Raw genomic sequence first — 26244 nt, forward strand, 5'->3', positions numbered from 1 at the left:
GTAGTGGGAGTTGTTGTTGCAGGAATTGTGGGTGTTGTAGTGGGAGATGCGGTAGTGGTAGTTGTGGTTGTAGTAGTTGGAGTTGTTGTGGTGGTGGGGGTTGTGGTAGTTGTAATGGGAGTTTTGGTAGTGGGAGTTGTGATTTGAGTTGTGGTTGTGGCAGTTGGAGTAGTTGTTGTGGTAGTGGGAGTTGTTGTGGTAGTTGTAATGGCAGTTTTGATTGGAGTAGTGGGTGTGGCAGTGGTATTTGTTCGCGTTGTTATTGTGGTAGTTTCATTGGGAGTTGCTGTCATGGTAGTTGGAGAAGTTGTAGTGGTAGTGTTTGTACGATTTGGGATTGGAGCTGTAGGTATGGTAGTTGTGGTTGTAACAGTTGGAGCTGTTGTGGTGGGGGTTGTGGTAGTTGTAGAGGGAGTTGTGGTTATGGGAGTTGGAATGGTTGTTGTGGTAGTGGGAGTAGTTGTGGTAGCGGGAGTGTTTGCTGTGGTTGTGTTTGTTGGAGTAGTTGTGGTAGTGGGAGTTGTTGTTGAGGTGGTTGGACTTTTTGTAGTGGTGGGAGTTGTAGTTATCGTAGTGGGAGTAGTTGTGGTAGTTTGAGAAGTTTTGGTAGCAGGAGTTGTGGTAGTGGGAGTCATTGCTGTGGTTTTGGTACTCGGAGTTGTTGTGGTGGTAGTTGGAGTTGTGGTAGTGGTAGTTGGAGTAGTTGGGGTGGTAGTGGGAGTTGAGGTTTGAGTAGTTGTAGTAGTGGGAGTTGTAGTGGTCGTTGTGGTTGTAGTAGTTGGAGTTGTTGTGGTGGTGGGGGTTGTGGTAGTTGTAATGGGAGTACTTGCGGTAGTGGGAATTGTTTTTGGAGTTGTGGGTGTGGCAGTGGTTGGCATTATTGTGGTTGTAGTAGTTGGAGTTGTGGTAGTGATAGTTGGAGTAGTTGTGGTGTCGGGGGTTGTGGTAGTGGGAGTAGTTGTGAATGGAGTTGTTGGTTTGGCAGTGTTAGTTGTTGTGGTAGTTGCAGTGGGAGTTGTGGTCGTGGTAGTTGTTGCAGTGGCTGTTGTGATTGGAGCTGTGGGTGTGGTAGTTGTAGTAGTTGGAGCTGTGGGCGTAGAGGTAGTTGCAGTGGGATCTGTGCTTGTGGTAGTGGGAGGGGTTATTATAGTTTTGGTAGTTGTGATTGGCATTGTAGGTGTGGTAGTTGTGGGAGTTGTAGTGCTGGGGATTGTGGTAGTTGTAGTGGGAGTTGTGGTCGTGGTAATTAGAGTAGTTGTTGTAGTGGGTATGGTTGTTGTGGTTGTGGTAGTAGGAGTTGTGGTTGGATTCGTAAGAGTAGCTGTTGTGGTAGTGGAAGTTGTTGTAGTGGAAGTAGCTGTTGTGATGGGAGTTGTGGTCATAGTGGTCGGAGTAGTTGGAGTTAATGTTGTGGTAGTGGGAGTTGTAGTTTGAGTTTTGGATGAAGTAGTTGGAGGTGTGGTAGTTTGAGTTGTTGCTGTGGTAGTGGGAATTATGGCTGTAGTAGTTGGATCTGTAGTCGTGGTAGTTAGAGTAGTTGTGGAAGTAGGAGAAGGTGTGGTAGTGGGAGCTGGAGTTGTGGGTGTGGTAATGGGAGATGTGGTAGTTTGAGTTGCTGCTGTGGTAGTGGGAATTATGGCTGTAGTTTTGGAAGTTGGAGTAGTTGTTGTCGTAGGGGGAGTTGTTCTCGTGGTAGTTGTTGAGGCTGTGGTAGTGGAAGTTGAAGAACCTAAAAAAACAACAACATTGGGGTAATTGCTTTAAAAGCAATCGATCATCACGTCATAAATTTTTATTAATGAGCGTAACCACTTAAATTTCTAAACAGAAAAAGAAAGGAAGTTTATCAGAAAAAAATCAAGTTAATGAAAGCTGATAAAACACATTAATTAAATCAAAAATATAATCACTACCTCACTACACACACTTTTTAAAATGTCTTACTTTGAACCAGGAGTGAATTCAGGTGGCTGATGAAGGGACTTTTGCTCTGGTTACAGAAATTTCCGCTGAAGTCATCCAGGTCCAGAGACCAAACAAAGGCTCCTCCAAATTTCTTTGCTTTTAGGTAACTGACCTGAGAGGATGAAGAGGAAAATACTTCTTCATTTTAACAAAACACAGAATACGTCTCAACAGAGTTCTGAGTCGTTTTCATTGTTTAACTAAATTTAACAGATGGTTACCTTTGTACTAATGCTTTGTGTGTCATCGAATCCAACCCACTGGTTTTCGGTGATGGCATATGGAACTTTCTGATCAGGAATCCTTTGGACCAGCTCCCCTTCAGTATAAAGGCAAGTCTGAAAAGAAGCATCCCATTTCACAGTTCAGACCTTTATAGACCGTTCAGACCAAACATGATTATTAATTAACCTCACGTTATCGGCCTGCTTTTGGAATCACTTAACAATAGACAGAACTAACTGAGTAAGGCAGCTAATCCTAGTGCTCTAATCTTGTTTCATAATAAAGTGCAACTCATAGCTGGAATCAAATGAGATGAATTTTTCCAGAACTTCGTTCTTTGTGTTTTACAGTAACGGGTTGTATCCTAAATTATTTGTCCACAGACAGTGAGAATTGGTTTGTCCTCAATTTCTGATTCTTGGTTCATCACAAGTATTATTTGAAACACTTTCAACTTGTGTAGCTGTAACCCCATTGTGTGTAAAGGTTGATTCACGCTTGGCTTGATCCCACCTTTATTGTACAATAAACACTAATAATTTAAATGACTTACATTCACAGCTTGTAGTAATAAAATAATACCTCATAATAGGCCCAGAATCCTTCTTCACCAGTGTAGCAGCCTTCTTCACCGGTGCCGCTGGCTGGAGCTCCAACACCACTGGATGCAGAGGAGAGGGAAAAAGCTCGCCCATATGCAGCTAGTCCCAAATTAAGCAATTGTGCATCTGCTCCCTCGTCCACCCAATACTGCATGGCAGAGTCCTAAAGTGTGTGTGTGTGTGGGGGGGGGAACAATAAAGGTGAGAGTGCATCTTTTCATAGATAGGGGTTCAGACAATTTAAGTATGAATCATGGTTTTTACAGTATTATAGTAGATTTTGTCTCCAGTATCTTGGGATCCCCTGAATAAGGGACTATGATGTCCTGTGACATTTTCCCAGGGGCCATGAAAGTCATACGTCAGCACATTGATGAAGTCCAGGTCCCTGTTAGAATGCAGAGGAAGTCATGTTGACCAAAGTGCTTTGACATGTGATCATGGGTGTAATGTAAATAGTGATGAAATAAAAGATTAGTTTACTTGGTAATGTTTTTGACTTCATAACTGGCATCAATGACCTCTCTCTCAGCAGAGACACTTGCTGTGAGGATTAATCGGTCACGGTTATGTTCGTTCCCTTCAGTCTCAAAGGCAGCATTGAGCTCCTACTCAACAACATCAAAAACATAGTTCAGTCAAGTCTAACATCCTATAAAAAGAGATCCTATGGCATATAAGTTTGAGTCTCAGAAAGAGATCCTATGGCATATTAGTTTGAGTCTCAGAAGAAAGGGTCTGACCTTGCACAACAGTGTAAATTTCTGCTTGTTGTCTGGGTTGCCTCCTGGTCCCACAGGGTACATCCAGTCCAGGTTTAACCCATCAAACTGAAATATTCTCAGTAGTGCGACAGCAGACTGGATGAATGTTGTTCTGTTTTCTTTGGTTGACACCATCGTAGTGAATCTGAAAACATACACAGGGCTCTTAATATCCACTTTATTATAATTCTGAGTCACCTATGCACGTTATGAACTGTGTGTGTTCTGAATGATGATTGCGAACAATCTATAATTCAAATGATGATTGTAGACGATATGTATTTTTGACCTTCCCAAAGCAGGTTTCATTTAAATGTGGAAAGTTGCCCCTTGCTCTCTCTTCTCCTTCTACCTTTAAACTACTGATAAAGTACACTTGTGGACCGACCGAGACTTGCGAACAATAACTTTCCTTCTTATGGTAATTTGTTATCTTGTTCCCCCTATTGTTTTCCCCTCTTATGAGGTGATAGAATGTATTTATGAATTATCTCTGCTTTAGATTAATATTAGATAGGGTAAAGGCTCGGAATCGGCCACCTTAAAGCAATATAATATCCTGCTCGGAAAGGGAGGGGGGTAGACCCCGTAGGTGTCCTCGCTCTTAAGAGGTTGTTGTGTAGGTGGAAACAGTTTTTAAATTTATTTATTTACAGTTATTGTGTTCTGAGGGCCTTTCTATTGCCACATGTAAATTATATTTAAACAATGTGCTTGGGTATGGGTGGTATACATTTATAGGCAGGCCCACGATCAGGCCCCCCCCCCCCCTTCCCTATCTTCCCATTCTCTTTTAGGTGGCGCTCTTGTGCCGTTCAACCAGTCTGGCAGCTTTAACGTGTTGTTAATGCATAAAGGATCTGTGTGTCATGCTGACATAATAATTTTATTAAAATAATAAAAAAGCATTACACAAGTAAGAGTCATATAAAAATGTCGAAGCTTCTTAAATGATCATTGCTCCCAGTTTGCATTCGCTGCAGTGGTTTGGCAAAAACCATATGTGCTGCTTCATCTAAACCATGTATTATGCTGGATGTGCAAATCACAACAAAAACACATGAATGGACATAGCATTACAAAAAGCAACATATTTTAGTGCTGCTTACACCAGCACTTGCCCAAATGTGTAATTCTTGTTCGTATGTTTGTACGTATGTATCTATAGAAGTATCACTTACTTTTGTTTGTTAAAGGTTGGGCCACCAACAGCTAACAGGGTTTTGAGTGAAGGATTTCTGTGGGAACATAACATTTAAGTAATTAATGGAAAAATAAAAATGTTACATGATTTTAAAAATATGAATAAGCTAAAGTTCTAACCTGGTTTTGAGCCCATTAAACAACTGATAGCGGAATATGTCTGCTCTTCTAGTAGGGACCAGCTCATTGAAATCATTGATGTCAGAGAAGGCGTAGATCAGATGGGTACATTTGTTTGGATCGATATCCTCAATCTTGAACTTCCCAGCGTCTGCTCTATCTTCGGCCAAGCTGTTAAAGTAACACACCAGCCTTTCAGAAGAGCCTGAGACATGAATAAAGAAAAGTTTGAATTAGAATGAATTGGTTTTCAAAGACAGCAGTTTTATCAAACTCTCATCAATTGTTGACTTATGAACCTTATTTATTTGCTGGAAGAACTCTTATGATTAATAAGTGCCACTTACCAAAGCTGGCGATGGCCAGGCAGAGACCTTCAAAGATAAAGAGTGGATCATTATGAGATTAACTAGAAAAGTTTACTGGTCAATTCATCAAAATCCACATGTAATTTGGACCGTGTGACCACATTTTAAAATAGATTTTATAACCCTAAACCTAACCCCTAAAACACGGTATTCCTAAAGGTTCACCTTTTCTTTTTGTCACTTTGTAGTAGTAAAAAATGCTTTTTTAAGGTCTGGTTGACTGGAATATTAAAGAAAGTGTTTAACTTGGTTAGTGAGCCTTACCTGCGGTCAGAATTATGTTGCACATGTTGTCACTGTATGTAATGAAAAGAAAGAAATAATGAAAAATTTATTTTTATAAACAGTATCATGAAATAAAACATGGTTTTTATATAAATCTTCACTCTGAGCACTCAAAATGCATCTCATTTCATTTCATCATTTTCATTTAACTCTAGTTAGATACTAAGTATATGTTTTTATAATTATATTCACGTTTTTAACTGCATTATAAACCAATCCCAAATAATCTTATCGTACACTACCAGGTTTGATCAGTGCTAAACAGAATGAAAATCAATCAAAAAATATCAATCCAATTTAATGAAGCTCAATAACAACCATTATGATCATTTCACACAATCTCAGGGCGTGAGTTGGTTAGAGAGCCGGTATAGTACAGCAGCGGTTAAATCTGTCGTAATGTGGTATAATGAAATCAGAGCAAATTGGATACTTACAAAGGTAATGGTGAAAGAATAATCTACCTTCTCCACCCTGGCTGATGGAAGACTGATGAGTTTCTGGCTGTTAATTTAGATAAATAGCTCCTAGGGTGTGGTAGTTACATTGGGTGTGGATAATGAATGCAATTTTGCAATGTCTTAATAATTATAACCTGATGGAGATATAGACAAAAGACAGTTTAATTACCTGCCGTCAGGAGAGTTTAATTCCCTTTTCACATTCTCAAACTCGATTCTATGCTGAGAAACCAAAAAAATTTAAAATACTTACAAAGTAAGAAATAATTCAACAGCATTCAAGTTGTTTCTTTTTAGTTCATTTTCACACTGAAGATATGATGAATAATCATGAGAGGAGGGATATGTGACATAAATGACAAACTGAAACCGGAGACATGGTCAGACGGTTTAAATGGTTTGAGAATCAACAAATCCATCTTATGTCCCTCAGGCGGCTAAAATATCATAATGAAAAGATCATACTGAGTTTTCACCCCCAGTTGTTAACCTCATGAAATCAACACAGACATTTGACACGTACAAGTACAACAACTGTTAAACACAGACCAACAATATGTGGACGGAACAAGACAAGAATAAGTAGAGATGAGCAACAGCAGCATCATCATCATAAATTAGACATAAAAGGCATCTCTAATTACACAGTGTAAAACTAAACCAGTAAGAACACACCTACATTAAAGGTTAGCTTGGATAACAAAAGAAATAAAATTTACATATAAGAAGTATCATCACAAAAGGAATGTCCAGAAACAATTATATAAACACACAATGACACACACACCCAACTGGTTAAGAAACACCTACCTATTATCTTGTTGTTATTCCCCCATGTTAAGACATTGTGCAGAACTGAGGATTAACAAACATATATATACAGCACTGGTTTTGTGTCTAGATTGAACTAAAACACTGTGTAATTAACTAAAGATGTGATCCCTCGTACACGTTAGTTTGTGTTTTCATTGGCTCACACAAAGCAAGTTTATTTATATAGGACATATCCAACACCGGTGAAGTGCTTTGCATAAGACGACATGTTGTAACAAATAGATGTGAAAGATGCCAGAGAATAGTTAAAAAGACCAGTGGTGAAGTGAAAAGTTGCCCGGAGACACAAGTTATATCACAACGATCTATGGATACAGATTATCATGTCATGGTGTCAGGCCTCCTGGCACCAACCTGTCTCTGAAATTCTATGTATCCGGCCATGTTCAATTCAATTCAATTAAAATCAACCTTTTGTCCCCGAAGGACAATTCTAAGACAAATGGAGCATGTCAAGATGAGTAAAAACAAGACGTAAGAGTAGTGAATATGACTGAAAGGACTGTCAAAAGTATAAAGGACTTGTAAAAACTATAGGAACGTGGATAAATACTGACTGATTTAAGTAATCGTAGTGCATTGAGGTATTATGTACAGCTGAGGTGAATGATGAATATATGTACAGGACCAGGTAGCAACATATGAATCAGTGTGATCAGGGACCAATCAGTTTAAAGTATTAGACTTCAAAACATGCTTCATATGAAATGTGGAACCTTTGTTCAACGAGACGCAAGGTGTGGTAAGATTGTATCCATATATTATTTTCAATATAGCTATACTCTGTCTCAATCCGCCAACTACCAGGTATTTGCTTCTTTCTTGCACTCGACCAGGTAAGATCTCTCATCTTGCTTTACACGACATCACATCCAGTGTACCTTATATTCCTATACTCGACTACTAAGCTAACAAAACATCATGCCATCCGTGCCTGTGTCACGTTTCAGAAAGCAAATAAAAAGATTGCTGACTTTAAGGAGGACATCCGGTGGCTTTCGGATGAGCTGCGGATCTTTCCAACCGTTTCACCGCCTTGTCTGATGACTCTTGGACACGTCTCGGGATCATTCTTTGAAAACAGCACCTGTCAGCCTTGAGCCCCTCCTCAGCCTAGCTGTTGTTTTAAAAAAATGATTTACTTGCTGCCCCATTACCACAATGAAATATTCTACTTTGAGGCTACTATGTTCAAATTTACTAGGCCAAGGACAGCTCAAGTCCTTGGTCTAGTATTTTATTGCACTGCCAAACCAAATGTTAATTTTGCCCCTGAATTCTCCGAACTCTGATCTATCATTGTTTTAAACTAGGATAGAGCTATCATTGTTTTCATAACTTTTAAAGCTCAACATGGGCTGGTCCCCACATACATTTCGCGGCTATTGACTCCCCACATTCCAGGTCGTAACCTGAGATCTGCCAACCTGTCCCTGTTGGCTGTCCCTTGGTCAAAGCTCACTACTAATGGGTGTTCTCCGACAGGGCTCCCAGGCTCTGGAACTCCCCGTCTGATGAGATTAGGCAGGGATAATTTCTGTCTCTCATCAGTTTAGCTTTACATGAAAGCTGAGTGTTCAGTATCTCAGCATACAATGAAGGATTAAGGTTTAGGTTCAGGTTTCTTCTGTATATCCGCCACAAAACAAGACTTTTCTTGAATAAATAAAAGGATACACTTCACATTGTGATTTTTCACGTCAGTGACACATTCATTATCAGAATCAGAATTCTTTTATTTGCCAGGTATGTTTGCACATACAGGAAATTGCCTTGGTGTCATTGGTGCACTACTTTTTTACATAAAACAACAATATAAAAAACTACAATATATAAGAAATAGAATAAAATAAAATAGAATAAAATAAAATAAAGTATATACATATATACAGTAACAGAGTAACAGAGTTATGGGCACGTGCTGTGCGAAGGTGCAGAGATTGGTGATAGTGCCAGTAGTATATAAGTAATAAATTATAAATTATGTGCAGGGGGTGGTGTGTGGTGGGGTAGAGTCAGTGCGGTGCAGAGTCAGTGTGATGCAGGGGGCTTGTTTGTGAGCCCCACTGCCACGGGGAAAAAACTGTTCAGATGGCGAGAGGTTTTAGTCCTGATGGCCCGGAACCTTTTTCCGGAGGGAAGTCTCTGGAACAGGTGGTGACCGGGATGTGAAGGATCAGCAATGATCTTGCCTGCTCTCCTACTGGTCCTGGAGTGGAACAGGTCTAGGAGAGCCGGCAGGTCACAGCCGATGACCTTCTCAGCTGACCTTATGATCCGCTGCAGTCTGCCCTTGTCCTTGGCAGTGGAGGCAGCGAACCAGACGGTGATTGATGAGGTGAGGATGGACTCAATGATGGCTGTATAGAACTCAACCATCACTTTCTGCGGCATGTTGAATTTCCTCAGTTGCCGCAGGAAGAACATCCTCTGCTGGGCCTTCTTGGTGATGGAGGTGATGTTCTCCGCCCACCTCAAGTCCTGTGCAATGATGGTCCCGAGGAATCTGAAGGACTCCACTGTTTTAACTGGGGAGTTGCACAGGCTGATATATCTGTGATAATTCAAGCTAAAGAAGAGATTAGAGAGAGAGATTGTGATATGGGAATTGTTTAATGGAATTTAGTGAAGGGTCTTATTTTCCACGGTCCCTTTTATCTCATGAGCATCTGACAGACAAATAACACCCAACCATTGATCAAACTTCGATAAAAACCTAAACAAAATGTGAGAAACCTTCATTTTTTACCCATGATTGAATTATGTATTGAGCAGTATTGATTAAAAATGTATCATAGTTGAGCTCACAATATAATTATTTTATACATAACCATAGTATCACCATATAGGACCAATCTGTTCAGTTGAGGGCTAAACAAAGACCAACATTAACATATCACATCAATAGGGTTAGATACACCTACACACCAACAGTGTGTATGTATCAACCATATAATGAAGCAAATTAAGTAAGATAAATGATAAAGGAAAGGAGACCAAAACTTACATACAGATGATTTAAGGACCAGTTACAGTTGTAACGACACAGTACAGTTGTTCGTATGACATGTTAATAATTAAAGAGACTAAGTGTTTTTTATTAAACATACATGAATTAGATGACATTTGATTAGTGATGGCGAGATTATGGAAATAAATCTGTAAATGTTCATAATTATGCTATAATGTTAATGATAAAGTATAAATTGTCTTTTTAAATTATGTGTAGATTAGTGAGGCTGAAAACAAACAATTGAATAATCATAGGAAATTGTAGTTATACTAATTTGTCATAGTGATTACTGCAGTTGATGAGGATAAATATTAAAATATAACTTGCAACTCTTTAAGGTTATTCGCATGCGCTGCTTTGTCTCTTGAATTCCGTTCCATCTGGACACGTTAAGAGCCATGGTCCTGCACAGTCGTAATAAGTAGTTTTGTCTCCGGGATTGGGGAACAGCCCCGTCGTGTGTCCATTACAGGCCCCTTGCGCATCAACTGTAGGAGGAGGAGCTGTTGTAGTAGGAGTTGTGGTTGTGGTCGTTGGGGTTGTGGGAGTGGTAGTTGGAGTAGTTGTAGTGGTTGTTGGGGTTGTGGTAGTTGGAGTAGTTGTTGTGGTGGTTGGCGTTGTGGTAGTGGTAGTTGGAGTTGTTGTAGTGGTAGTTGGGGTTGTGGTAGTTGGAGTAGTTGTTGTGGTGGTTGGCGTTGTGGTAGTGGTAGTTGGAGTTGTTGTAGCGGTAGTTGGGGTTGTTGTAGTGGTAGTTGGAGTTGGGGTTGTGGTAGTTGGGGTTGTGGTAGTGGTAGTTGGAGTAGTTGTTGTGGAGGTTGGAGTAGTTGTTGTGGTTGTTGGAGTTGTTGTAGTGGTAGTTGGGGTTGTGATAGTGGTAGTTGGGGTAGTTGTTGTGGAGGTTGGAGTAGTTGTTGTGGTAGTTGGAGTAGTTGTTGTGGTCGTTGGAGTTGTTGTAGTGGTAATTGGGGTTGTGGTAGTGGTAGTTGGGGTTGTGGTAGTTGGAGTAGTTGTTATGGTTGTTGGAGTTGTTGTAGCAGTAGTTGGGGTTGTTGTAGTGGTAGTTGGGGTTGTGGTAGTGGTAGTTGGAGTAGTTGTTGTGGAGGTTGGAGTAGTTTTTGTGGTAGTTGGAGTTGTTGTAGTGGTAGTTTGGGTTGTGGTAATGGTAGTTGGAGTAGTTGTTGTGGTCGTTGGAGTTGTTGTAGTGGTAGTTGGGGTTGTGATAGTGGTAGTTGGGGTAGTTGTTGTGGAGGTTGGAGTAGTTGTTGTGGTAGTTGGAGTTGTTGTAGTGGTAGTTGAGGTTGTGGTAGTGGTAGTTGGAGTAGTTGTTGTGGTCATTGGAGTTGTTGTAGTGGTAGTTGGGGTTGCGATAGTGGTAGTTGGGGTAGTTGTTGTGGAGGTTGGAGTAGTTGTGGTAGTTGGAGTTGTTGTAGTGGTAGTTGGGGTTGTGGTACTTGGAGTAGTTGTTGTGGTCTTTGGAGTTGTGGTAGTGGAAGTTGGAGTTGTTGTGGTGGTAGTGGTTGTGGGAGTAGTGGTTGTAAGAGTTGTGGTGGGGGGAGCTGTGGTTGTAGTAGTCGGAGTTGTTTCGGGACCATGAATACAATTCATAGTAGTAGAAGTTGTTGAGGTGGGAGTTGTGGTAGTGGGAGAAGGATTCTCGCAGCGTTTACAGCTTTTCTTGAATTCCAATCCATCTGGACACTTTTGGAGTTGCGCTCCATCAGGGCCACAGTTGAAAAAAGAACCTTTGTCCGAGGGATTGGGAACCAGCCCGGCTGTCACTCCATAACAGGGACCTTTTGCACGAAACAGAAACAGCAAACAAATTTACTACGAAAAAATCAAGTCAATAAAAGATGATAATACTCGTTTATATAAATCAATAATCAAAATCACTACCTCAATACATACACTTTTTAAAATGTCTTACATTGAACCAGGAGAGAATTCAGGTGGCTGATGAAGGGACTTTTGCTCTGGTTACAGAACTTTCCACTGAAGTCATCCAGGTCCAGAGACCAAACAAAGGCTCCTCCAAAGCTTTTTGCTTTTAGGTAACTGACCTGAGAGGATGACGAGGAAAATACTTCTGTATGTTAACAAAACACAGGATACGTACAAACAGAGTTCTGAGTCGTTTTCATTGTTTTAACTAAATTTAACAGATGGTTACCTTTGTACTAATGCTGAGTGTGTCATCAAATCCAACCCACTGGTTTTCTGTGATGGCATATGGAACTTTCTGATCAGCAATCCAGTGGACTGTAGCCCCTTTAGTATAAAGGCAAGTCTGAAAAGAAGCATCACATTTCACATATAGATAGAAATAGAGTTCATACCTTTATGGAGAGTTCAGACCAAACATAACGCAAAATTGAACCTCACGTTATAGGCCTGCTTTTGGAATCACTGGGCAATGGACAGAACTAACTGAGTAAGGCAGCTGATGCTAGTGCTCTAATTTTGCAACATAGTAAAGTGCAACCCATGGCTGGAACAGTGAGAATTGGTTTGTCCTCAATTTCTGATTCTTGGTTCATCACAAGGATTATTTGAAACACTTTCAACCTGTGTAGCTGTAACTCCACTGTATGTAAAGGTTGGTTCATGCTTGGACTGATCCCACCTTTATTCTACAATAAACACTAATATATAATAATATAAATTACTTACATTCACAGCTCATATTAATATAATTATACCTCATAATAGGCCCAGAATCCTTCTTCACCAGTGTAGCAGCCTTTTTTACCAGCGCCGCTGGCTGGAGCTCCAACATCACTGGATGCAGAGGAGAGGGAAAAAGCTCGCCCATATGCAGCTAGTCCCAAATTAAGCAATTGTGCAGGTGCTCCCTTGTCCAACCAATACTGCATGGCAGAGTCCTAAAGTGTTGATAAAGATTAGAGTGCATCGTTTCATATATAGGGGTTCAGACAATCTATGTATGAATCATGGTATTTACAGTATTATAGTAGATTTTGTCTCCAGTATCGTGGGATCCCCTGAATAAGGGACTGTGATGTCCTGTGACATTTTCACAGGAGCCATGAAAGTCAAACGTCAGCACATTGAGGAAGTCCAGGTCCCTGTTAGAATGCAGAGGAAGTCATGTTGACCAAAGTGCTTTGACATGTAACCATCGGTGTAATGTAAATATTTATGAAACAAAAGATTAGTTTACTTGATAATCTTTTTGACTTCATAACTGGCATCAATGACCTCTCTCTCAGCAGAGACACTTGCTGTGAGGATTAATCGGTCACGGTTATGTTCGTTCCCTTCAGTCTCAAAGGCAGCATTGAGCTCCTACTCAACAACAACAAAAATACATAGTTCAGTCAAATCCTATAAAAACAGAACCTATGGCATATTTCTTTGAGTTCCAGAGGAAAGGGTCTGACCTTGCACAACAGTGTAAATTTCTGCTTGTTGTCTGGGTTTCCTCCTGCTCCAACAGGGTACATCCAGTCCAGGTTTAACCCATCAAACTGAAATAATCTCAGTAGTGCGACAGCAGACTGGATGAACGTTGTTCTCTTTTGTGTGGTTGACACCATCGTAGTGAATCTGAAAATATTTTACACGGTGCTGTCAATATCCACTTAATTATAATATGGAGTTATTACCATCTTTAGTGGGCTACAATAAAATAATAATAAAGCAGGACACAAGTAAGAGTCATTTGAAAATTGTAAAGCTTATTAAATGATCATTGCTCCCAGTTTGCATTCGCAGCAGTGGTTTGGCACAAACCATATGTGCTGCTTCATTTAAACCATGTATTATGCTGGATGTGCAGTTCACAAAAAACTAAACATTAATGGACATAGCATTACAAATACCAACATACTTTAGTGCTGCTTACACTTGTGTATCTATATAAGTAAATCTCACTTTTCTCTGTTAAAGGTGGGGCCACCAACAGCCAACAGGGTTTTGAGTGAAGGATTTCTGTGGGAGCATAACATTTAATTAGTTATTGGAAAAATATTTTTTTTACCTGATTTTAAAAATATGAACAAGCTAAAAGTTTTAACCTGGTTTTGAGCCCATTAAGCAACTGGTAGCGGACAATGTCTGCTCTTCTAGTGGGGACCAGCTCATTGAATTCATTGATGTCAGAGAAGGCGTAGATCAGATGGGTACATTTGTTCGGATCGATATCCTCAATCGTGAACTTCCCGGCGTCTGCTCTATCTTCGGCCAAGCTGTTAAAGTAACACACCAGCCTTTCAGAAGAGCCTAAGACATGGATAAAAAAAGTTTGAATTAGAATGAAGTGGTTTTCGAAGACCGCACGCAGTTTGATCAAATTCTCATCAATTGTCCACTTAGGAACATTATTTATTTGCTGGAAGAACTGTTATGATTAATAAGTGCCACTTACCCAAGCTGGCAAAGACCAGGCAGAGACCTTCAAAGAAGAGTGGATCATTATGAGGTTAACTAGAAAAGTTAACTGGTCAGTTCATCAAAATCCACATGAAATTCGATTTTGTGACCACATAAAAAAAATTCATTTCAGTGATTCCAAAGGTTTCACCTTTTCTTTTGATCACTTAAAGTATAAAAATGTGTTTTTCAAATCTGGTTGAGAGGAATATTTAAGAGAGTGTTTTACTTGGTTAGTGAGTCTTACCTGCTGTCAGAACTATGTTGCACATGTTGTCACTCTATGGAAAGAAAAGAAAGAATTAAGAAAATATATTTTTATAAACAATATTCATACAAATCTTCACTCTGAGCACTCACAATGCATTTCATTTTATTTCAGCATTTTCACTTATTCTATTTAGATTCTTATATGTTTTTATACTTCTTTTCATGTGTTGACCTGCATTATAATCAATAACTAAACTAGCTTTTCCGTCTAATAATACTATTTTTGCTGATTTGTTTAGTATTGTGTAACTTTAAGTATACATGGTGAACCGACTGCTGCATTGTAAAATAGCGTCGCCCTTGATGATAGCATGGTGAGGAAAGCTCTTACCTTAATATTAGATCTTTTCTATTTTATTTCTATTTAATCCCAAAGAGTCTTATCGTACACAACCAGGTTTGATCTGAGCTAAGCAGAATGAAAATCAATCAAAAAAGTTCAATACAATATAATAAAATAAAGCTCAAAAACAATCATTATGATCATAATCACACAATGTCAGCACGTGAGTTGCTTAGAGAGCCGGTATAGTACAGCAGCGGTTAAATCTGTAGTAATGTGGTACAATGAAATCAAAGCAAAAGGAATACTTACAAAGGTAATGGTGAAAGAAGCATCTACTGTCTCCACCGTGACTGATGGAGGACTGATGAGTTTTTGGCTGTTAGATTAGATATATAGCTCCTAGGGTGTGGTAGTTACATTGGGTGTGGATAGTGCATTGTTGCAATGTCCAAATAATTATACCCTAATGGAGATGTGGACAAAAGACAGTTTAATTATCTGATGTTGGGGGAACATTGAGTACATTTAAAAACATGTACAAAATAATTCAACATGATAATTTTCAATCAGTTATTTCCTTTTAGTTCATTTTGACACTAAAGATATTATCGATAATTATGAGAGTTTTCACCGGCAGTTGTTACCCTCCTGTAATCAACACAGAAGTTTGAGACATCAACAAAATATAATGCAATGTACGTAAAAGTACAACAACTGTTAAACCCAGACCAACAATCTATGACCAGAACATGGAAAGAATAAGTGGAGATGAACAACAGCAGCATCATCATCATGGCATCAAGGCATGTTTAATTACACAGTGTAAAACTCAACCAGTAAGAACACACCTACACTAAAGGTTAGCTTGGATAACAAAAGAAATAATAATTAACATATAAGATGTATCATCACACAAGGAATGTCCAGAAACAATTATATAAACACACAATGGCACACGCACCCTACTGGGTTAGAAACACCTACCTATTATCTTGTTGTTATTCCTCCATGTTAATAAATTGTGCGTAACTGAGGATTAACAAACATTAATATATATATATACAATCACAATATACAGCACTGGTTTTGTGTATAGACCACCTAAAACATTGTGTAATTAACTAAAGATGGGATTCCTCGTACATGTTAGTTTGTGTTTTCGTTGGATCACACAAAGCAAATGTACTTATATAGGACATATCCAACAAGTGCTTTGCATAAGACGACATGCTGTAAGAAATAGATGTGAAAGATGCCAGAGAATAGTTAAAAAGACCAGTGGTGAAGTGAACATTTGCTTGACACACAAGTTATATCACAAAGATCTATGGATACAGATTAACTTGTCATGGTGTCAAGCCTCCTGGCTCCAACCTGTCTCTGAAATTCTATGTATCCGACCATGTTCAATTCAATTCAATTAAACAATTTAACAAGACGTAAGAGTAGTGAATATGACTGAAAGGACGGTCAAAAGGATAAACGACTGTAAAACTATAGGAACGTGGATAAATACTGACTGATTAAAGTAATCATAGTGAATTGAGGTATTATGTACAGCTGAGGTGAATGAAGAATATATGTACAGGACCAGGTAGCAGCAGATGAATCATTGTGATCAGGGACCAATCGGTTTAAAGTATTAGACTTCAAAATATGCTACCTATGAAATGTGGAACCTTTGTTCACCGAGACGCGAGTTGGCCTTAGGGAAAGACTGTCTCCATATATTATATTCAATATATAGTTAATTTTCAACAGTAAAAACAACATGGACCAAACATGTCACTTTTGGTACACTGAATTTAATTGGAAATGAAATATGTTTTCTATAAATGGAATGACTATGTGTTTTTTATTGAAATGTACAAATACAGAATGGTGAAAACATTTGGAAGCAGTATTTTTTAGTTGTCGTGTAGCAGTATCATCATCATAAAAGGCATGTCTAATTACACAGATTAAAACTAAACCAGTAAGAACACACCTACACTAAAGGTTAGCTTGGATAACAAAAGAAATAATAATTTACATATAAGATGTATCATCACACAAGGTATGTCCAGAAACAATTATATAAACACACAATGGCACACACCTCACTGGGTTAGAAACACCTTTTCCCTTGAATTCTCCGAACTCTGATCTATCATTGTTTTAAACTATGGTAGAGCTATCATTGTTGGTCATTTTAATATCCGCATGAATGACCCAACCAATGATTTTGCAACAGAATATTTTAACATTACAGAGACTTTTCATATAGTCCAACATGTGACTGCACCAACTCATAACCGCGGCCACACATTAGATCTAGTCTTTACCCTCAGTCTGAGCATCACTTCCTCGATCTAAGAGGAGGAATTTATCTCTGACCATTTCTGTGTTCAGTTTGACTCCCTGTCGGTCCCGTCCTATTTACGCTCTACATGCTCCCATAAGGAAATGTAATCAGCCATTTTAATGTGACATCATATCAGTCCTATGTCGAAGACACCCAAATATACTTGGCCTTCAAGCGAGAGAACGTCAGCTGTGTGAGTTTCCTAACAGAGTGCCTATTCGCCATTAAGAAATGGATGTCACATAACTCCCTTCTGTTAAATTAAAACAAAACAGAAATTATATAATCTTTGTTACCAACCAGCTAGCAGGCAGATCCATATCATTTCTTGGTCCCATGGTAGCCAATATTACTTTCATTTACATTCATCTGAACTTAAAAACATGTTAATCAATATTAAATTCTGCTACTTCTAAATCTTCAAATCAGTTCCATCTCTCCCTGACTGAGAAAAGCTAATTCATGCCTTTGTTTTTTTCTGCCTGGATTAATATGCAAAGCCCTGTATACATGCCTTAGCTAAACCTTAGTAACTCAGTTGGAGCATGTTCAAAATGCTGCTGCTCGTATTTTGACCATAAGAAACTTTAAGCTCCCTATCAAGCCAATCCACGTGTCCCTTCACTGGTTACCAGTTAAATTTGGGATTGATTTTAAGATTCTTTTCATAACTTTTAAAGCTCAACATGGGCTGGCCCCCACATACATTTCACAGCTATTGACTCCCCACAATCCAGGTCGTGACCTGAGATCTGCCAACCTGTCCCTGTTGGCTGTCCCTTGGTCAAAGCTCACTACTCAGGGGCGTTCTCCGACAGGGCTCCCAGGCTCTGGAACTCCCCGTCTGATGAGATTAGGCAGGGATAATTTCTGTCTTTCATCAGTTTAGCTTTACATGAAAGCTGAGTGTTCAGTATCTCAGAATACAATGAAGAATTAAGGTTTAGGTTCAGGTTTCTTCTATATATCCGCCACAAAACAAGACTTTTCTTGAATAAATAAAAAAATACACTTCACATTGTGACTTTTCACGTCAGTGACACATTCATTATGTGATATATCTGCAGTGGTGGAATGTAACGAAGTATTTTTACTTCGTTAATGTACTTAAGTAAAATTTGTACGTATCTGTACTTTACTTAAGTAAAAATAATAGTGCATACTTTTTACTTTTACTCCGTTACATTTTGCAGCTATTATCGATACTTTTACTCCGCTACATTTCTACAATATGTGTCGTTACTCGTTACATTTTATGAACACAGTTTCGCCAAAATGTTGCTGTGACGGAGCGGCTCTGCCAGCGTTCCACACACGCACACACAGTCACACACACGCCAACAAACATTTCCACTCTTCCTGTTAAAGTTCGTAGTTGATCACTATCTAACCATCAGCTACTCTGTTTAGCGCTGGGTCGACGGAGGGTGCCCACTCGTCGGCTCCGCGTCTGGGTGACACACACACACACACACATATACGCATCTTGGTGACACACACAGTCACACACAGTGGCCGGTAAGCAGCCGTCCGGACCACTCCGTGAAGAAGGAGGAGACGTTTCTTTAGTTTTAACGCCGCCACTTTATTTATTGACTGTCCACCGGAGCAACACTCTCATCACCTCTAGGTGGTCGTTCACTTCTCGTATTCCCACACTTCTTGCGCAAGTTACCGAGGAGCACTACGTCACTCTCTGGGCCCGTTCCTCAAAGGGGCAGGCCATACCTGCAACAGCGCGTTTGGCAGCAGCACTACAACCTTGCCTGTTTTGCTGAAAAAACATTCAACTGCTTATAATTATTACTAGTAGTGACATCTGTAGAGGCATGAGTATTACCAGTAGCTATATCTGCATTCTTTATCAAAATGGCACAGCCTAGACATTGAGAGACAACCCATTGTGTGAGTATTTTTACTTTTAATACTTAAAGTAAATTTAAAAGCAAGTACTTTTTACCTTTACTTAAGTAGGATTGTTGATGTAGTACTTTTACTTTTACTTAAGTATATATTTTCCTGTGTACTTGTACTTTTACTTAAGTACTAAACTTCAGCACTTCCTCCACCACTGTATATCTGTGATAAGACAAGCAAAAGAAGAGATTAGAGAGAGAGATTGTGATATGGGAATTGTTTAATGGAATTTAGTGAAGGGTCTTCTTTCCCACGGTCCCTTTTATCTCATAAGAATCTGGCAGACAAATAACAACCAACCAATGATCAAACTTCGATAAAAACTAAACAAAATGTGAGAAACCTTCATTTTTCACCCATGATTGAATTATTTATTGAGCAGTATTGATTAAAAATGTATCATAGTTGAGCTCACAATATAGAATTATTTTATACACAACCATTGTATCACCATATAAGACAAATCTGTTCAGTTGAGGGCTAAACAAAGACCAACATTAACATATCCATGCAATAGGGTTAGATACACCTACACAGCAGACAGTGTGTATGCATCAACTATATAATGAAGCAAATGAAGTTAGATAAATGATTAAGGAAAGGAGACCAAAACACACATACAGTTGTTTGTATGACATGTAAATAATTAAAAATAAATAATGTATATTAAACATACATGGATCAGAGGACATTTGATTGGTGAGAGGGGGATTATGGAAATAAAACTGTAAATGTTTGTACTTTCATCTATAATGTTAATGATTTGTTAATGAAGTATAAATTCTGTTTTCACATTATGTGGAGCTTAGTGAGGCTGAAAACAAACAACTGAATGAGCTCCCCTGAATGATCATAAGAAATTGTACTCATATAACCTGCGCGTAGTCACATCTGTTGAGGTCATGCCTGTAGACCAATCCACCTGGACAGTGTTGGAGGTGCGCTCCATCATGGCCACAGTTGTAATAAAGAGTTGGGTCTGAGGGATGGGGATAATGCCCTGATGTCGCTCCATTACAGGCACCAACAGTTGGAGTTGTGGTAGTTGGAGTAGTTGTGGTGGTAGTGGGAGTTGTGGTTGTAGTAGTTGGGGTTGTGGGAGTTGTGGTGGCGGGAGCTGTGGTTGTCGTAGCTGGAGTAGTTGTTGGAGTTGTGGTCATGGTAGATGGAGTAGTTCTGGTGGTAGTCGGAGTAGTTGTGGTTGCAGTAGTTGGAGTAGATGTGGTGGTAGTGGTTGTGGGACTTGTGGTAGTAGGAGTTGTTGTCGTGGTAGTGGGAGTTGTGGTGGTTGTGGTGACGAGAGCTGTGGTTGTCATAGCTGGAGTAGTTGTTGGAGTTGTGGTCGTGGTAGATGGAGTAGTTGTGGTGGTAGGTGGAGTTGTGGTAGTCGGAGTAGTTATGGTGGTAGTGGTTGTGGGAGTAGTGGTTGTAAGAGTTGTGGTGGGGGGAGCTGTGGTTGTAGTAGTCGGAGTTGTTTCGCAGGTGCTAGTTTCTTTCTTGAATTCCTTTCCTTCTGGACACTGTATGAGCACTGGTCCTGCACAGTCATAATAACTAGTTATGTCTAAGGGATTGGGGAACAGCCCCGTTGTCTGTCCATTACAGGCACCATGAATACAATTCATAGTAGTAGAAGTTGTTGAGGTGGGAGTTGTGGTAGTGGGAGAAGGATTCTCGCAGCGTTGACAGCTTTTCTTGAATTCCAATCCATCTGGACACTTTTGGAGTTGCGCTCCATCAGGGCCACAGTTGAAAAAAGAACCTTTGTCCGAGGGATTGGGAACCAGCCCGGCTGTCACTCCATAACAGGGACCTTTTGCACGAAACAGAAACAGCAAACAAATTTACTACGAAAAAATCAAGTCAATAAAAGATGATAATACTCGTTTATATAAATCAATAATCAAAATCACTACCTCAATACATACACTTTTTAAAATGTCTTACATTGAACCAGGAGAGAATTCAGGTGGCTGATGAAGGGACTTTTGCTCTGGTTACAAAACTTTCCACTGAAGTCATCCAGGTCCAGAGACCAAACAAAGGCTCCTCCAAAGCTTTTTGCTTTTAGGTAACTGACCTGAGAGGATGACGAGGAAAATACTTCTGTATGTTAACAAAACACAGAATACGTACAACAGAGTTCTGAGTCGTTTTCATTGTTTTAACTAAATTTAACAGATGGTTACCTTTGTACTAATGCTGAGTGTGTCATCAAATCCAACCCACTGGTTTTCTGTGATGGCATATGGAACTTTCTGATCAGCAATCCAGTGGACTGTAGCCCCTTTAGTATAAAGGCAAGTCTGAAAAGAAGCATCACATTTCACATATAGATAGAAATAGAGTTCATACCTTTATGGAGAGTTCAGACCAAACATAACGCAAAATTGAACCTCACGTTATAGGCCTGCTTTTGGAATCACTGGGCAATGGACAGAACTAACTGAGTAAGGCAGCTGATGCTAGTGCTCTAATTTTGCAACATAGTAAAGTGCAACCCATGGCTGGAACAGTGAGAATTGGTTTGTCCTCAATTTTTGATTCTTGGTTCATCACAAGGATTATTTGAAACACTTTCAACCTGTGTAGCTGTAACTCCACTGTATGTAAAGGTTGGTTCATGCTTGGACTGATCCCACCTTTATTCTACAATAAACACTAATATATAATAATATAAATTACTTACATTCACAGCTCATATTAATATAATTATACCTCATAATAGGCCCAGAATCCTTCTTCACCAGTGTAACAGCCTTTTTTACCAGCGCCGCTGGCTGGAGCTCCAACATCACTGGATGCAGAGGAGAGGGAAAAAGCTCGCCCATATGCAGCTAGTCCCAAATTAAGCAATTGTGCAGGTGCTCCCTTGTCCAACCAATACTGCATGGCAGAGTCCTAAAGTGTTGATAAAGATTAGAGTGCATCGTTTCATATATAGGGGTTCAGACAATCTATGTATGAATCATGGTATTTACAGTATTATAGTAGATTTTGTCTCCAGTATCGTGGGATCCCCTGAATAAGGGACTGTGATGTCCTGTGACATTTTCACAGGAGCCATGAAAGTCAAACGTCAGCACATTGAGGAAGTCCAGGTCCCTGTTAGAATGCAGAGGAAGTCATGTTGACCAAAGTGCTTTGACATGTAACCATCGGTGTAATGTAAATATTTATGAAACAAAAGATTAGTTTACTTGATAATCTTTTTGACTTCATAACTGGCATCAATGACCTCTCTCTCAGCAGAGACACTTGCTGTGAGGATTAATCGGTCACGGTTATGTTTCTTCCCTTCAGTCTCAAAGGCAGCATTGAGCTCCTACTCAACAACAACAAAAATACATAGTTCAGTCACATCCTATAAAAAGAGAACCTATGGCATATTTCTTTGAGTTCCAGAGGAAAGGGTCTGACCTTGCACAACAGTGTAAATTTCTGCTTGTTGTCTGGGTTGCCTCCTGCTCCAACAGGGTACATCCAGTCCAGGTTTAACCCATCAAACTGAAATAATCTCAGTAGTGCGACAGCAGACTGGATGAACGTTGTTCTCTTTTGTGTGGTTGACACCATGGTAGTGAATCTGAAAATATTTTACACGGTGCTGTCAATATCCACTTAATTATAATATGGAGTTATTACCATCTTTAGTGGGCTACAATAAAATAATAATAAAGCAGGACACAAGTAAGAGTCATTTGAAAATTGTAAAGCTTATTAAATGATCATTGCTCCCAGTTTGCATTCGCAGCAGTGGTTTGGCACAAACCATATGTGCTGCTTCATTTAAACCATGTATTATGCTGGATGTGCAGTTCACAAAAAACTAAACATTAATGGACATAGCATTACAAATACCAACATACTTTAGTGCTGCTTACACTTGTGTATCTATATAAGTAAATCTCACTTTTCTCTGTTAAAGGTGGGGCCACCAACAGCCAACAGGGTTTTGAGTGAAGGATTTCTGTGGGAGCATAACATTTAATTAGTTATTGGAAAAATATTTTTTTTACCTGATTTTAAAAATATGAACAAGCTAAAAGTTTTAACCTGGTTTTGAGCCCATTAAGCAACTGGTAGCGGACAATGTCTGCTCTTCTAGTGGGGACCAGCTCATTGAATTCATTGATGTCAGAGAAGGCGTAGATCAGATGGGTACATTTGTTCGGATCGATATCCTCAATCGTGAACTTCCCGGCGTCTGCTCTATCTTCGGCCAAGCTGTTAAAGTAACACACCAGCCTTTCAGAAGAGCCTAAGACATGGATAAAAAAAGTTTGAATTAGAATGAAGTGGTTTTCGAAGACCGCACGCAGTTTGATCAAATTCTCATCAATTGTCCACTTAGGAACATTATTTATTTGCTGGAAGAACTGTTATGATTAATAAGTGCCACTTACCCAAGCTGGCAAAGACCAGGCAGAGACCTTCAAAGAAGAGTGGATCATTATGAGGTTAACTAGAAAAGTTAACTGGTCAGTTCATCAAAATCCACATGAAATTCGATTTTGTGACCACATAAAAAAAATTCATTTCAGTGATTCCAAAGGTTTCACCTTTTCTTTTGATCACTTAAAGTATAAAAATGTGTTTTTCAAATCTGGTTGAGAGGAATATTTAAGAGAGTGTTTTACTTGGTTAGTGAGTCTTACCTGCTGTCAGAACTATGTTGCACATGTTGTCACTCTATGGAAAGAAAAGAAAGAATTAAGAAAATATATTTTTATAAACAATATTCATACAAATCTTCACTCTGAGCACTCACAATGCATTTCATTTTATTTCAGCATTTTCACTTATTCTATTTAGATTCTTATATGTTTTTATACTTCTTTTCATGTGTTGACCTGCATTATAATCAATAACTAAACTAGCTTTTCCGTCTAATAATACTATTTTTGCTGATTTGTTTAGTATTGTGTAACTTTAAGTATACATGGTGAACCGACTGCTGCATTGTAAAATAGCGTCGCCCTTGATGATAGCATGGTGAGGAAAGCTCTTACCTTAATATTAGATCTTTTCTATTTTATTTCTATTTAATCCCAAAGAGTCTTATCGTACACAACCAGGTTTGATCTGAGCTAAGCAGAATGAAAATCAATCAAAAAAGTTCAATACAATATAATAAAATAAAGCTCAAAAACAATCATTATGATCATAATCACACAATGTCAGCACGTGAGTTGCTTAGAGAGCCGGTATAGTACAGCAGCGGTTAAATCTGTAGTAATGTGGTACAATGAAATCAAAGCAAAAGGAATACTTACAAAGGTAATGGTGAAAGAAGCATCTACTGTCTCCACCGTGACTGATGGAGGACTGATGAGTTTTTGGCTGTTAGATTAGATATATAGCTCCTAGGGTGTGGTAGTTACATTGGGTGTGGATAGTGCATTGTTGCAATGTCCAAATAATTATACCCTAATGGAGATGTGGACAAAAGACAGTTTAATTATCTGATGTTGGGGGAACATTGAGTACATTTAAAAACATGTACAAAATAATTCAACATGATAATTTTCAATCAGTTATTTCCTTTTAGTTCATTTTGACACTAAAGATATTATCGATAATTATGAGAGTTTTCACCGGCAGTTGTTACCCTCCTGTAATCAACACAGAAGTTTGAGACATCAACAAAATATAATGCAATGTACGTAAAAGTACAACAACTGTTAAACACAGACCAACAATCTATGACCAGAACATGGCAAGAATAAGTGGAGATGAACAACAGCAGCATCATCATCATAAAAGGCATGTCTAGTTACACAGTGTAAAACTAAACCAGTAAGAACACACCTACACTAAAGGTTAGCTTGGATAACAAAAGAAATAATAATTAACATATAAGATGTATCATCACACAAGGAATGTCCAGAAACAATTATATAAACACACAATGGCACACGCACCCTACTGGGTTAGAAACACCTACCTATTATCTTGTTGTTATTCCTCCATGTTAATAAATTGTGCGTAACTGAGGATTAACAAACATTAATATATATATATACAATCATAATATACAGCACTGGTTTTGTGTATAGACCGCCTAAAACATTGTGTAATTAACTAAAGATGTGATTCCTCGTACATGTTAGTTTGTGTTTTCGTTGGATCACACAAAGCAAATGTACTTATATAGGACATATCCAACAAGTGCTTTGCATAAGACGACATGCTGTAAGAAATAGATGTGAAAGATGCCAGAGAATAGTAAAAAAGACCAGTGGTGAAGTGAAAATTTGCTTGAGACACAAGTTATATCACAAAGATCTATGGATACAGATTAACTTGTCATGGTGTCAAGCCTCCTGGCTCCAACCTGTCTCTGAAATTCTATGTATCCGACCATGTTCAATTCAATTCAATTAAAATCAACCTTTTGTCCCGAAAGACAGTTCTAAGACAAATGGAGCATGTCAAGATGAGTAAAAACAAGACGTAAGAGTAGTGAATATGACTGAAAGGACGGTCAAAAGGATAAACGACTGTAAAACTATAGGAACGTGGATAAATACTGACTGATTAAAGTAATCATAGTGAATTGAGGTATTATGTACAGCTGAGGTGAATAAAGAATATATGTACAGGACCAGGTAGCAGCAGATGAATCAGTGTGATCAGGGACCAATCGGTTTAAAGTATTAGATTTCAAAATATGCTACCTATGAAATGTGGAACCTTTGTTCACCGAGACGCGAGTTGGCCTTAGGGAAAGACTGTCTCCATATATATTATATTCAATATATAGTTAATTTTCAACAGTAAAAACAACATGGACCAAACATGTCACTTTTGGTACACTGAATTTAATTGGAAATTAAATATGTTTTCTATAAATGGAATGACTGTGTTGTTTATTGAAATGTACAAATACAGAATGGTGAAAACATTTGGAAGCAGTATTTTTTAGTTGTCGTGTAGCAGTATCATCATCATAAAAGGCATGTCTAATTACACAGATTAAAACTAAACCAGTAAGAACACACCTACACTAAAGATTAGCTTGGATAACAAAAGAATAATAATTAACATATAAGATGTATCATCACACAAGGAATTTTCCAGAAACAATTATATAAACACACAATGGCACACGCACCCTACTGGGTTAGAAACACCTACCTATTATCTTGTTGTTATTCCTCCATGTTAATAAATTGTGCGTAACTGAGGATTA

The 26244-nt window shown here is 38.8% G+C and overlaps 3 protein-coding genes across 3 annotated transcripts; all 3 read right to left on the reverse strand.

The window, feature by feature from the left end:
• Positions 1–1812: 1812 nt before the first annotated feature.
• On the reverse strand, positions 1813–5536 carry LOC133004656 (chitotriosidase-1-like). The gene is made up of 11 exons (XM_061074129.1): positions 5512–5536; positions 5227–5253; positions 4880–5084; positions 4738–4794; positions 3536–3701; positions 3276–3400; positions 3057–3180; positions 2773–2955; positions 2187–2303; positions 1945–2077; positions 1813–1820 (listed from the first exon to the last, which is right to left on the reverse strand). The coding sequence occupies exons 1-11, from the start codon at positions 5534–5536 to the stop codon at positions 1813–1815; spliced, it is 1170 nt and encodes a 389-aa protein (XP_060930112.1).
• A 3950-nt stretch (positions 5537–9486) lies between these two features.
• LOC133004657 (chitinase-3-like protein 2) lies at positions 9487–15120 on the reverse strand. The gene is made up of 14 exons (XM_061074130.1): positions 15098–15120; positions 14480–14511; positions 14228–14254; positions 13878–14082; positions 13735–13791; positions 13242–13407; positions 13022–13146; positions 12803–12926; positions 12540–12722; positions 12001–12127; positions 11768–11923; positions 11583–11633; positions 11292–11493; positions 9487–9496 (listed from the first exon to the last, which is right to left on the reverse strand). Exons 1-14 carry the CDS (start codon positions 15118–15120, stop codon positions 9487–9489), a joined length of 1488 nt encoding a protein of 495 aa, XP_060930113.1.
• A 2806-nt stretch (positions 15121–17926) lies between these two features.
• LOC133004658 (chitinase-3-like protein 2) lies at positions 17927–24348 on the reverse strand. The gene is made up of 13 exons (XM_061074131.1): positions 24326–24348; positions 23708–23739; positions 23456–23482; positions 23106–23310; positions 22963–23019; positions 22470–22635; positions 22250–22374; positions 22031–22154; positions 21768–21950; positions 21229–21355; positions 20781–20862; positions 20168–20499; positions 17927–17976 (listed from the first exon to the last, which is right to left on the reverse strand). The coding sequence occupies exons 1-13, from the start codon at positions 24346–24348 to the stop codon at positions 17927–17929; spliced, it is 1533 nt and encodes a 510-aa protein (XP_060930114.1).
• Between the last annotated feature and the right edge of the window lie 1896 nt (positions 24349–26244).

This window comes from Limanda limanda, chromosome 7 (genome assembly GCF_963576545.1).
Source record: "Limanda limanda chromosome 7, fLimLim1.1, whole genome shotgun sequence".
NCBI lineage: Eukaryota > Metazoa > Chordata > Actinopteri > Pleuronectiformes > Pleuronectidae > Limanda > Limanda limanda.